This window comes from Seriola aureovittata, chromosome 8 (genome assembly GCF_021018895.1).
Source record: "Seriola aureovittata isolate HTS-2021-v1 ecotype China chromosome 8, ASM2101889v1, whole genome shotgun sequence".
In the NCBI taxonomy this organism is placed as follows: Eukaryota; Metazoa; Chordata; class Actinopteri; order Carangiformes; family Carangidae; genus Seriola; species Seriola aureovittata.
The window spans coordinates 20,592,895-20,606,428 of record NC_079371.1 but is presented as its reverse complement, the minus strand read 5'-3'; the positions used below and the strand labels follow the sequence as shown (position 1 = coordinate 20,606,428).

General features: G+C 41.6%; 2 protein-coding genes across 2 annotated transcripts; one reads left to right on the top strand and one right to left on the bottom strand.

Annotated features, from left to right (window-relative positions):
* Positions 1–3,782: 3,782 nt before the first annotated feature.
* On the top strand, positions 3,783–4,930 carry insb (preproinsulin b). Its single transcript, XM_056383306.1, has 2 exons — positions 3,783–3,972; positions 4,689–4,930. Exons 1-2 carry the CDS (start codon positions 3,783–3,785, stop codon positions 4,832–4,834), a joined length of 336 nt encoding a protein of 111 aa, XP_056239281.1. The 3' UTR covers positions 4,835–4,930.
* A 256-nt stretch (positions 4,931–5,186) lies between these two features.
* hmmr (hyaluronan-mediated motility receptor (RHAMM)) lies at positions 5,187–13,188 on the bottom strand. The gene is made up of 20 exons (XM_056382090.1): positions 13,049–13,188; positions 12,686–12,784; positions 12,493–12,578; positions 12,290–12,367; positions 11,949–12,137; positions 11,718–11,804; positions 11,497–11,608; positions 11,348–11,413; positions 11,003–11,076; positions 10,841–10,911; positions 10,392–10,759; positions 10,143–10,291; positions 9,827–10,062; positions 8,496–8,612; positions 8,188–8,388; positions 7,390–8,106; positions 7,218–7,290; positions 6,379–6,555; positions 5,865–6,027; positions 5,187–5,744 (listed from the first exon to the last, which is right to left on the bottom strand). The coding sequence occupies exons 1-20, from the start codon at positions 13,092–13,094 to the stop codon at positions 5,728–5,730; spliced, it is 3,126 nt and encodes a 1,041-aa protein (XP_056238065.1). The 5' UTR covers positions 13,095–13,188; the 3' UTR covers positions 5,187–5,727.
* Positions 13,189–13,534: the final 346 nt, after the last annotated feature.

Genomic DNA, 13,534 nt, shown 5'->3' with positions numbered 1-13,534 from the left:
TTATCTCCTCAAACGCAGAAGAAGAGAAGACGAGTTACGCAACTCCCACCTTAGGGACCCAGCCGACTTTCCACCCAACTTCTGTCTGTCTCTGCATGTCTAGGGCGTCTGCTAGTCCTCTGCTATTTGATGTGCGTGTTTGAAGCAGCCATGCAACCGGGGTGAGAAGGATGTGCCTGTTGTTCACAGCTCCTGCCGCTTTGCTCTGTTCCCTTGAGGAGCCAGTTTCAAAGCATGGCAAAGTTGGACCTTTCCTGGTTCTACATTTAACACCTTCTCAAATCGCAGTGCCAAGGTGCTGGATAGCTTTCTTCCCACCTTTCTCTTTTATCATTCCTCCAAAGACGGTCCTTTCATTAGCTGGGTTTTGAAAGACCTGCTCTCACTCTACTGTCATTTAGCTAGACTGTGTCCTTTGAGGGAAATGAGCATCTGCTTAAGATACATTTTTGCAGTGCCCCAAAACCACTTCAACACACATGGACCCTAATGTTGTGTTCTTTGTTTGATAATATTGGATCATGTCAGCATGATCAAATATTCAAATAGTCAGTATCATGTTGTACATCATAAATACTAAAAATATTTTTTACTGTCTACTCATTAGGACTAGCTTTTTCTCCCCTTGTGGAAAATAAATGAACAAGTTGAACTTTGCGTTAATTAGTCTCTGACAGTTCTGGGTAAAATTTCCACATGAAGAATTTTTGCGCTGGATCACTGACTTGTTTCTGTCTCAAATGACCCCATATAGTGTATACTGTGAGACCACTCACTGAAGCAGCGGCAGAACCAAAGCTGAATCCTCATCCATCCATCAGAATGTAAATGTATATACACTGTAAAAAGGCATTTATACCACAATATTTCAGATATGTGAAGGGTTTTCATCTCTGCCATACCTCTTCTCAACAGCACATCAGTCAATAAGTTAGCATTTATGGCAGCATTCATGTTTTTATCATTTCCATGAGGAGGCTTGGCTCCTTCTGTCGTTCGGGATCAAAACCGAATAAAATCAGATTTGTTCAGACAAGTGACATTATCATATATACAAACACTGATGTGAGCTTTCTTTACTTGGATGTAACATTTAAGCTGTTTCGCTGGGTGCCGTTTGATATTTCAGGTCTGCTATATTGCATTTTTATATCTGTACTGTTTAGATTGGATTACATATTAATCTCAGCAAGGGGTCAGAATGCAAGTTTATTGCATTTTACTCTTTCAAACGGTATCTACCTACATGCCACTGAACCAAACACACCAGAAATTAGATCTTTTAACACTTCTCTCAGAAAAGCATGTATACCCTTGCTGGCATTTCTTTCAAAGAGCATTTTTAGTAGTAGTAGCATTTTTTATTAGTAAAGCATTTTTGTTGTTGGGTGACAGTTTCTCATGAATAATATATAGAAAAGATACAACAAGCAACCCAAGGCAGATTGAGCTACCTATGAAGCCTGGATAAAGCATGCTCTTATTTAAGTGCTATATACACCCACAAAACACTTGCAGTAAAACAAGAGGAAAGATATAGCAGGATGCAAATACACATCTACATGCATCAAGAGCTTCAGAAGTTGATAACAGGCCTATTAAAACTGAAAGCTCTGTCAATCTGAAGATTTTTTGGTTTCAAAAGTTGCCATGGAGCATATCACGGCAATGCAATCATGAGATAATTTGTGTTTTTTCATTTAATTTTGGAAATCTTTCAACCAAAGTTGCAAGTTGTGGTTGTGTATGTTTAGATTGTTAGAAAATTCAATTTTAGTGCAACAATTCAAATTGGAAAAATGTAACCCAGAATCCCCGGTTCCAGGAAAGGTTAAATTAAACCACAGAGACAATGAGGTGATAATACAGAGCTGTGCTGCATCCTCAGAGCCTGACAGCTGAGTCATCATTTGATATAAAATTATAGTGTCACCTCTCTCCCATCCTCAGATACGCAGGGTGAGATTACAAAAGAACAGCTGCTGCAAGATAAAGGGATAGACAGACTGATTATTTCTCATCAGTCATTACTTATGCACACAGCTCCATCTTAGACACACCACTAGTGGTCACTAATAAGCCTCAAAGCCCTCTAATCTACACTATGCGATCAGAACGTGGCATATGGTATTTTGTCTGTCAGCCTGTTACCGGTGCCAGTCAGGCCACCACACAGCAGGGGTTGAAATGGGTATCATTCTGGGAGACTGCCTTCTCAAGTTTATCCCAACTTTGCCTTTGGTCCACACTCAGTTAAATGACTTAGTGCCACTCAAGAGCAGATCAACATGCTTACAGGTCAGGGTGTTAATGAGAGGACCTTAGCGTTTTCCGCTGAGGCTGACAAAGGCCAGGTGGAGGTGGAGAGTTATAAAGGGGAAAGGTAGCCAAGTGGAGATGTTCTCTGTACCTGCATAGTCCTATAGGCCTAGGCCCTTTTCATCCGTAACTACAAGCTGCTCTGCTGCACCGAGGCCTCTAACACAGGTAAGCAAGTTTCTCTCCATTCCCTCAAGATTTCAACTTTTAAAATTTATGTGTATAATAACCAGGATGAAAGTAAAGAGTAGCACAAGCAGGGATCTATAATTCAACCAATCTACTGCGCCAAGGAGCCTGGCATTCAGCCAAGAGGGATAGAGGAGTGGCGGGATAGAGCAGATAGAGCGCTCTGCCAATGCTGTAATGCCTGGCACAGGTGCATTGTTAAAGACACTGTTAAAATGATTCATTTTCAATCCAATAATCTGCAGCACACTATAAGATGTCCACAAAAGGTCAATATAGCATCTAAATGACTGCTAAATATGTTTTTCACCTTGAAACAGGAGCTGAACTTCAAACCCAGGAGAATATCCATCACAAATGAGATTTCACTAATAACACTAATAGCAATTCTGTAATCTTGGACAGATCATTCCCACTCGAGTACTATAGCTGCTAAACTGGACAGAATGGTGAGGACTGACCTTGAGGATTGACCGACAGTGTCCACAGTGCTGATTTTGAGACATAGGCAGTCTTTCTAGTTTGTAACAGATGGTGCTAAGATAAAATAAGGCTCACCTGGGGATAAAAGTAAAGCAAAAAGTAAAATCAATTTTCAATTTACTTCAATATGGGTTCTGTGGAAAAAAATATTAAACATAACCTTGGATGAGTGATCTCTTAAACGCTGTTTGCAGTTATGAACTTTGAGGAGATAACATACAGTTTTGGGATCGATTGATGGCCACCTAGGTTTACTTAATCTATGATTTTTGCCTGCTTAAGCTCATGCAAATTTGTAAGATTTAGAGCCTTTGAGCCAGATATCATCCAATGACTTTCCTGCAGACCTTGTTTCACCGCGGCTTTTCATCCTGGCCTTTTATTTCCAATGAAAGAATGAATTATTCAGTTTTTTGCTCACTTCAAAGCCCTTATTTTGAGTTGGTGTATTGCTGTATGCCTTCTATGTTGTGTCTGTGCCATTATACTCTCAAAGCCTGAAGCCATCTGGTGGAATTTCACAGGAACACCGCAGACCATGTATAGCTAGAAATTTTAAAACAAAGTGGACTTGTAATGCTTGGTTGTCATCAAGAATGGGCTGATGAAATTTGAACATCACTTCATCCTTTAGCTTTCAACCACTGGGCTCCGAGGTATTACGTATTGAAAGATCAATTCAGTCTAACTCTTTGTCTTTGAAACCTAACAATATAAAAATTTGATCAGATGTGTACTATTTTGTGTGTGAACTTTTTCTTTTTGTTCTCTGCCCAAGAGGTCTCCCTCCTATGGCCAGGGTACCATTGGCAGCGTCCGTGATGCTACTGCTGGTGCTCTACTCCCACGGGGTGTCCTCGGCCCCTGCCCAGCACCTGTGCGGGTCCCGCTTGGTGGATGCCCTCTACTTCGTATGTGGAGAACGGGGCTTTTTCTACAGTCCAAACCGACCCCACAAGCGGGATCTGGAACATCTTCTCGGTATGGCTGCATTAACTCTGGGAACTGTTGTGATTTTTGGTGTGACTCGTGTCGAGTAAGTTCTAATTGTACCCTTGATGGTGGGAGTTCAGAAAGGAACAGCATGACATTGCCCCGAGACCCCAGGCTGGCTTTGTATCTCTGCAAGTCTCTGCCCACCATGTTCTAAGTTCAGGCCTAGTCTAATGAGAATGCCAATTCGGATGCTGGCTGGAGGAAAAATGTGTATGGGCAGCATGCTGGAAACTTTGCTGAACTAAACCTATGTATTTGTCCGAACCATCATTAGTGTGCGAAGCCTCTCCCCGGCCTCTTTTGAATTCACTACTGTGGCGTGGCTCTTGGTTTCTTATTGTTGCTTTCAACAGCTATGCTGTGACTAATTCAATAAACACAAATCTTGTGAAATCCCCAAATTCCTCATTAAGTTATTCCCAAAATGCATTATTTGGATCTTCCGCCTCAAACATTCATTTGATGTTTTGAAGTTAACTTTAGAGGTGTAAGCTACGATATGCCTCTGTTGGAGCTCCGTCATATCTCCTCTTGAAGTAGATACTAACAAGACTAAATGGATTGGGGAGATCAGATTACGTAGTCATTAAGGCTGCATTAAAGTGTGAACAGACTAAATGGTAGTTTGAGGAACTGTGGGTTTGCGCAGTAGCAGCAGCAGGAATTAACACACAGCTATGGATACTTTCTCCACTTCAAAGGGTTCCTGTCTAAAAGGGCCAGACAGGAGCAGCGGCTGTGGATGGCTCTGTCTGGCCATGATGAGCCCAAGGTGAAGAGAGGCATCGTGGAGCAGTGCTGCCATAAGCCATGCAGCATTTACCACCTGGAGGGGTACTGCGAGTGACCCGCCACTCCACAACTAGCACCACTCATAGCTTGTAAAAAGGTCCCGAAGTCAATTTCTGGCCCGATACTTGCTGGCTATGTCTTATCAACTGAAGGAAATAAAGCTTCATGACCCATAACCCAAGGCTCCTCTCTGCAAAGATGTGAATTTGTGTTCTTTGTAGCTGGTATATAGTGTGGATGAAACATGGGTTGCAATAGCCTTTTGCTGTGCTCCAACCTGTGGCTGCAGTCCTAGAGTGCACTCTACTGGATGAGGACGGACATGGCCAAGAAGACCGAAGCAGCAAAGGCTTTGTAAACATAATTTTTACATTGGGGAAGTTAATAAATCTCAGTAACACTTTTGTTTAAGAAGAGTATTAAAATCTGTCTTTATTTACAAAGAAGAAAGGTTTCTAAAGAGCTATTCCACATGAAATAGTAATTGCTTCTGCTGCACTACGATTTCTATAAAAGTTACAAAGCTAAAATTCGAAAATGCAGTTAACAGTAAAACACATCTTACATTTTTAATGCAACTATGTGCTCTGGATTGTGAGCACTTAAGTTTTCCACCCATGTCCTCGTTATTTTCACACATTACTCTTGTACACACTCACACACTCACACACACACACACACACACACACACACACACACACACACACACACACACACACACACACACACACACACACACACACACACACACACACACACTTCTTTTTTAAAAATCAGAACAGAAAAATCTTCAGGCTCTTTATGCAACACAAAGGATTGTAAAGCATCGGCATGTGGGAACAATGATTAACACATGTTAGAGGTTGCTAAGTATTCAAAAGACCAAACCCTAGAAACTAAATTTGTCAGCCAATTAGTTGTCAGTTCTTGTTTGGTAGACGACCTCCATTATGCATAATGATTCCCTGACGAAAACAAACAAAGAAATTAGGCTTCCACACAAACAAAAATGTAAGATATATGTCTTTTCACAGCTTTTCATAACTCCAAATGGTGTTGTAGTGAGGGGTCAATGTGCTGCTTACCTTCTTTAAAAGGTTCACTTGCTTCAATTTGCCTGTTTTCCTTGTCGTGTTGGAAAGCTTTGCTTGGATCAAACCTTCGGCGGGTAGTACCAGGGAGCTTTGACTTCAGTTGCTCCAGATCACTCTTCTGCCGGCTCACCTGGGAGCGAAGCTTAGACACCTCCTACACACATGCATGTACACACACACAGCCACGGAAAAAAAGGGATGAAGTACAAGCACTTGAGCTTGAGAGAAAGAGTGTGTGTGTGTGTTTCCGTCATAGGCTACTTTTGGTGACACACTAAAGACCAGTTAATTGGGGATGGCTTGTCCACCTGGGGACAAAAGCTGTGCCCCCAATTGGGACAGAGCTGATTTCTGGGTCAGTGGTTAAGATAAGGGTTACGGTTAAGCAAGTAGTGGTTATGGTAATTCTCCAGGAAATTAATGAGTGTAATGTCCCCAAAAGTAACCTATGACAATATTTGTGTGTGCGCTTTGGAAAGTAGACAGTGTTATTCTCATGTTTGACCTGTTTCAGGGAGATGTTCTCATCTTTCAGCCTCATGACATGTTTGATCTTCTGCTTCTGGTTCTGGTGGCCCAGCAGGCGAGCGTAAGCGTCAGCCAACTTGTTTAACTCCTCCTGGTTTGCCCCGTTCTCATTGAGGAGTGCATTTCGCTCTGCTGCAAACGCATTGAGCTGTTCCTGTGGGCACACACACACACACACACACACACACACACCAACACGAACATTGAGAGGGTTTTAACTCATCGATTCGTTTAACTTAAATTGACATGAAATGATTGTTTTGGCCACTTGGGGGCAGCGCAAAAAGCTGTAAAAATAACACTGATATATACCATTATCATCTTTATATGGCAAACCATTGCCCACATTAAACAGATGGAGCAACAGCATTCGTATGGAGTTGTAGTTCTGGCCACAAATTCAACTCTCCAACTGCTGAGGGCAAAATCCAGCACTACACCAAAATTGATCTGTATGCTGTTTGGTGCTGAACATGTAACGAACAGTGGGTTTACCAGACTGTTTTTGCTTAAAACAGCTGTGCTGGGACTGGAGTGTTGAAACAGAATCAAAACACTGACATATGTTGGTTTGGTTGACACAATATGTCCTGTAAAACCAAAACCATGAGTTGAAAGACACCAAAATGCTACTTAGCGCTAGGTGGAACAGCAGAGACGGGTGATAATTATCTGTGGTTTCATCACTAAGAGTGACACCTTTCACATTTTTTCCATTGTTCATATAAAAATAATGATTAGTGCAGCTTTAATCACAGATGTTCTGGGCTATCCTGAGATTTTACATTTTACTTAATTGATGTGGAAATGACTGACCTGGAAGGGCCTGACTTTAGCAAACAGCTCCTCATATCGTTTCCTCCAGTGTTCTGTCTCTGAACTTGGAGAGCTTAGAAAAAACGATTGATCAGTTAATTTGCAAATTGTAAAAAACAAATTAATAAAAATAAAAAAATCTCCAAATCTCACACAAAAAAATCCTACTCACCTCTTCTCTTGTGCTTCTGTTATTTGTCTTTGGAGCTCCTGTCGCTGCTCCTCCATCTCCCACTGCAGTGTAACCTTCTCCTGAGTCAGTACGTCTACCTGCTCCTGCAGGGCCCGTCTGTCTTGTCGTTGCTCTTCCAGCTCGCCCTGCATGGCCTCAGTGAGGTCTAACTGGGTCTGGATGGTCACACACTCTTCATGTTCAACATCATCTAGGCGAGACTGAAGCTGGTTTCTCTCCTGCTCTGCCACGTTTAGCTGATCTTCAAGAGCGAGCTTGGACTGGTCTTTGACTTCTACTTGAGACAGAAGATTCTTCTTTTCCTCGTCTACTCTCTCAAGATCGGCCTTTAGTCTGAGCACTTCTGATCTGACCTGCTGGTGGTTTTTCCTTTCAATCTCCCATGCTCCCCTTTCCTCTTGACGGGCTGTTTGAATTTTATCTCTCTGCTCTCTTTCTTGTTGAAGCTGTTCCATCATTTCCTCTTTTTCCAGGCTGACCTCCTTTAGTAATTTCTGTATCTTTTCCTTCTCATTTTGGAGCTGAGCAACACTCTGACTTCTCTGTTCCTCCATTTTCCCCAGAGCGTCTTCTTTCTCCTTTGTCTGCATCTGTAGCTCCTGCTGTAACTGACTGATCAGACCAGCGTGATTCATCTCCATGGTCTTAATCTTCTCATCTTTCTGTGCAAGGTGAGTCTGCACCTCCAGCAAAAGTCTATCAGGTCAAAGAAAAAAGAAACATAAAAACGGAGGAAAAGTGACAGTTATTTCAACACAGGTTGAATTTTAAGGATACCTTGCATTCTCCTCCCTGGCTTTTGCTTCAGCGAGCTGTCTCTCCTCATGTTCCTCTAACCCCTCTTTCACTCTCTGGATTTCCTCTTCTTTCTGCTTAATCACTTTGTCCATCTCCTCCTTCATCTGCTGGGTCACTCTCTCCACCTCCTCTTCCAGTTCTCTCTGTCTCTCCTCTGCTCCCTTTAGAGCCTCTTTGGCACTGAGAAGTAAGACAGTCTGTGAATCTTACACGTTGACAGAATCTTAAGCTAAATGCCAACATGAATCACAATGATGTTCCAAAAATACTGACACTTGAGTGCTCACCTTTCCAGCTCTGTGACAATCTCTCCCATCTTGCTCAGTGAATTTGTTTGTGCTTCTTGGAGTTCTCTCTTGGCTGCTAAATGCTCCTCTTCCAAAGCTGCCATATCATTGCTCTTACTAAAAATTAACAGGACACATTTTTGATAGGTTAAAATCTTGACTTTATCGCACCAAAACATAGTTCATGGTGCCATTGAAATGATACAAGCATCATAATGCTATTTTACATTATTTTATTTAGTTCATTTCTAATAGTTGTATGGGACAAAATTAATTTGTACAAACTGCAGCTGCAAGGAGGTATAGGGGAAGCTCAACTAATAAAAGTTGATATAAGATATAATATAAATATAAAATATAAGGAAAATATGGAGCCAAATAGGATGAACTTTGTGACATTTTTTGTAAGTTTACAATAACCAGTCAGCTGCCTGTCAACTTGAGTCTGTTGTCACCACATTTAGCAACTGGAAGTGAATGTTGGGTAATATAAGTCTATAAGTAATAAATAGTTGAAATGGTTATCTGAACAGCTGCCATAGTTGTCTAAAAGTAACAGATGAACAGTAACAATTGTAAGCTAAAAGTAAAAAACAAAAAACAAAAAAAAAATATTGGTTAAACGGTTGATACCTGCAGCAAACTTGAATTGAAATGTATTAACATGCCATTATAATTAATAACTAAACAATTACTCTTAATATTATCAAAAATCCCAATATGACCAAATGCAATATTCAATTGTATATATATAATAATGTGGGCAAATATCACACAAAAAAGATTTGGAACCACTTAACTAAACAATTAATCAGATAATCCACAAAAAATTGTGTTGAGTGTTAAATCCCACTGTTTCTTCTCACCATTATTTTCAATCAACCAGTCTCTACCAAACTGTCTAATAAAAGCAAAAAACACGTTCACTTCCAGGTGCCCTGGTTCCACTCATATTCCAAAAACGAGGTAGTGAAGTGACTTGAAAACTTGAAATTGCTCATGAACAGAAATAGACAGTGACCCAAACTGTCTGTGTCAAAACTGTGATGGAATGGCAACCTGTCAATTATTTTTCTTGACTTTGAACTCACTGTATGCTGGGACATGTTCCCAGCTGCCTCTGACTCTAAATAGTAACACAGGCAGTAACAACAAATCCAAAAAAAGTGGTGGTGTTTTAGTGTAGTCAGCAGGACGTTTTTAATGGAAGTATGACTTTCAAATTCCATCGTGACTCTTTAGCTGAAAATGTTTGGATGCGCAAGTTTCACCTTTATTGTTTCTTTTCTGTTAACACTTCCTCTCAGCGTATTTGGCCTTTGGATGCTCACCTCAGCATCAGTGCCCTGGTATCATTCAGTCTTCTCTCCAGCTCACTGTTTTCCTCCTGCAGCCTCTGGACAGTCTCCTGGCTCTTTTCCGCCACCTCCTGCCTCCTCTGCTCCTGCTCCTCCAAGAGAGCGAGCTCTCCCAGCACCTCCTCCGTCTCCTCCTTTAACTGTCTAAACCGCTCCTCGGACTCCTCCCTCTCCTGCTCCACCAGCACAGACAGGGAGTCTACAAGCGCCTGTAGCAAATAGGAAAAATTAAGTTAATATAATCTAATCTAAAAAAGAATGTGGAATGTAGGAGAAAACGTTGTGTGACCTTTTCTTTTGTCAGTTCCTCAGTAAGAGCAGCATTTTCTTGCTGGAGCTGAATGTGTCTCTTTTTCTCGTCTCTTTTAACCTCCGTTAGCGCATTGAGCTCTGTCTTTAACTCCTGCACTCTCCTCAGCCCCTCCTCCTGAGTCTTGCCTAAAACCAAACAACAAAATACATACAATACACACATCACACAACTGTCAATTCATCTTTGCTATTTAAATTAACAATAACAAAATCTTGGTAAACATACTTCTCTCTTCCTCAGAGAAAAGACACCGCTGTTCAAGATGAGCAACTCTCTCATCTAGCTCCTTCTCTGTCCGTCTGAGCACCTCCCTTAGTCTAGCGAGCTCTGCCTCCTGCTGCCGAACTGTCGCTTGAGAATCGTGAACTTCTTGGTTGGCCAACTTCATTTGTTCCTCCATGTCACTCACTGACTTTTGCGCAGACTTTAGCTCCAGCTCTTGGTCCTCCAACCTCTTCTCCACATTCCGTAAAGCATCCTTTGACGCCTGCAGTTCTTGCCGGCATTTCTGTGCCTCCTCCTTTTTATGCCTCAACATATCTTGAGTGGTTTCTAGCTCAGTCATGTGCTGCTCTAGTTGGGGTTTTAGGTGCCTGTGGAGAAGTGACAAATGAGCGTCATTGTGTGCAGTTGAGATCGAAGTTGCTTGGAGGAACCATTAGTCTTTTGCTTACTTTACTTTCTCCAACTGAGAACCTGCGACAGTGTTCTCCTGTGTCTTTTCTTGGAGTTTCAAGCGTAGATCCTATAAACACACAAATAGATCAAGCATGTCTTTCACAAAGTAAGACTAAAAGGTGAAAGACAGATGTTCACTTATAGGCCTGTTTTGTGACCTGGATTTGATCATTGGCTGTGTCCAGGTATCCCTGCAAGACTCTGATTTCCTCCCTCAGCTCCCGTATCATGGCTGGAAAACACAGAATAGTGGGTAGTGGTGAACAAGCGAACCCAAAAATACAAGCAGGGATTAAGTTACGTGTAACATTTATGTTATTTGCACATCAAGTGCAGTACTAGGGACATACAGACATCTTTATGTGCAGCAGACTCGATGAGAAATCTGATAACTAGGCCCTAGATGTTGAAAACGTGCATGTGTAACATGTGTTTTCCTTACAGTTTGGGTCAACGTGAACAAAGGAATGTAACGGGAAAAGCATGTCATACACAAATCTCACCATGTAACTTAGCATTCTCATTCTCCAGCTCTTCGTTCTGGATTTTCGTCACTTGATGTAGGTCCTCTATAATAGGTAAAAAACACTGATTAGTTCATCTACACATGCTAGCAAATGCATTTGTCTCCCTATATGTTCATAAATCTTACCCAAGTCCTTGTTCCTGTCCTTTAGAGCTGTAACAGTAGCCCTGGCAGCCTGGAGGTCAGTTTCTAGGGCCTTCAGGTGGCCTTCAGTGTTAATCTGCAGGACACTTAACTCCTGGACACATGTATAAAAACACAAACACACAGTACATCAATAAAAAACTAATGCAGTAAATTAGGTATTTTACAGAGTTATGAAGGTAGTATGTGTACACAAGTCATACCTTGTTTTTAACATCCAAAGTGTTCCTGGCTTCCATCAGCTCCATTGTTAGAGAATTGATTCTCTTTTTTGTAGTGTCAGCAGAAACCTAAAAAAAAAAAAAAAACATCTGCTCAGACACACTTTTCATGCAGCACTGCTAAAAATATTAAAAAATTTGTTTTTAGTAGCTGAGACAGGTATAATCAAGGCAGGATTTCTAAATACAATTTACCATCAAAACCAAACACACCTTGTTTTTGAGGAACTCATTAACTTTCTTGAGCTCAGTCCGCTGTCTTTCAAGTGTGGTCACACTGGCAGCAAGGCCTGTCTTCTCCCTGACTGTGGCCAGCAGCTTGGCCTCCACCTTCTTCAGCTCCTCTTCCAAGGCCAGCAACTGACGGTCCTGCTCCCCCCGCTGCTGAACCAGGGACCTTATCTGTAAGGATGTGAAGCTCAGTGTTTGACTCCCAAATAATGAAAAATCACATGTAAATGCTCTTTGGTTCAGCAATTTTTCAGAGCAACAGGAACCAACTGCCACAGAAAAAGACACATCAATTTGCACAACATTGTTTTTGTGAAGTGTACCTCTTTCTCCAAGAGTTTCTGCTGTTTTCTTTCCATGGTCATGCCATTCCTCTCTTTCTTTACACTTGACCCTTCAACCTAAGTTATGAAAAGACATAATGAGGGGATAGTTTCTTGACAGCAGCAGTTGTACAACTACCAGATCTTTTCATTGTAGAGCCATAGAGTGGCTTTATTAAATGTTGAATTGACAGAAAACTTACAAGACCATCGACCGACATAGTCCTACGGACAGGCGACGCCAGGACATTTCTGGAAGGCGATGGTGGAGGCATAGCAGCCCCAGCGGCTGGAGACACAGGCATGAAAACAAGTGGCACAAAACATTACGTTTGAAATAACGTTATTTCTTAAGTTTTCTTTCCTTGTTGTATTGTGCTTATCAGATTTACCCACCTGCCTTGGGAGGTCTAAATCGATCAGATTTGTCGAAGGACGCAGCTCCCTTCGGGTCCCCAGGTTTAATCTCATAGGACCCCGGTGGAGGGGCACAACCTTCATCCAAAAGCACGTTAGCCAAGTTAGCGTCAAGCAAACACTGATGATACTTCTTTGTGAGATTAAATATCTAGCCCACGTTGGATTGCTTTGTTTTTACTTGTTTACATTAACTTAAGGGAAGCTAACAAGATACCAGATCGACAAAGTGTAACACTTGTTGTCTTCGTAACGTATGAAGGCTAACGTAAGCTACTTACCGTCGAAGAACTTAACCTAGGTGGATATGCTACTAGCTAGTAGGTTATTGGCGATACTTACCTACGTGCTCGTTGAACCTTTTCAATGGAGCTCTTGAAAAAGACATTTCTCAGCCAGTGTATGTAACTAATTTTGAATTTCGAGCCGTGCTGATAATGCTGCAACGCAGCGCCCAGTGACTCACAATAACAAACGCTTCACCGCTGAAATTTCAAAATAACGTCATACGTACGTTTACTTACGTGTGGCCAATAGACATCCAGTCTCGGGTGACGCACGCCCCTCCTCGAAGTCTGTCCGAAAGAGACGTGTGTAATATTTGTGTAATTGAAACTAAAATTTTCCTCATGACATTGAACCCCACCTGACCTTAGTGTACTCAATGGTAGATTTAAGTGCCAGTTGGTCAACAAACCTATCCAGCTATCTAAATTCTCTCTCTCTCTCTCTATATATATATGTGTGTAAAATAAGAAAAGTCAAGAAGCACCTGAAGAGACAATTCTGTTGAAGATACAATTCTGTTGACAACTTTAAAACTGCACC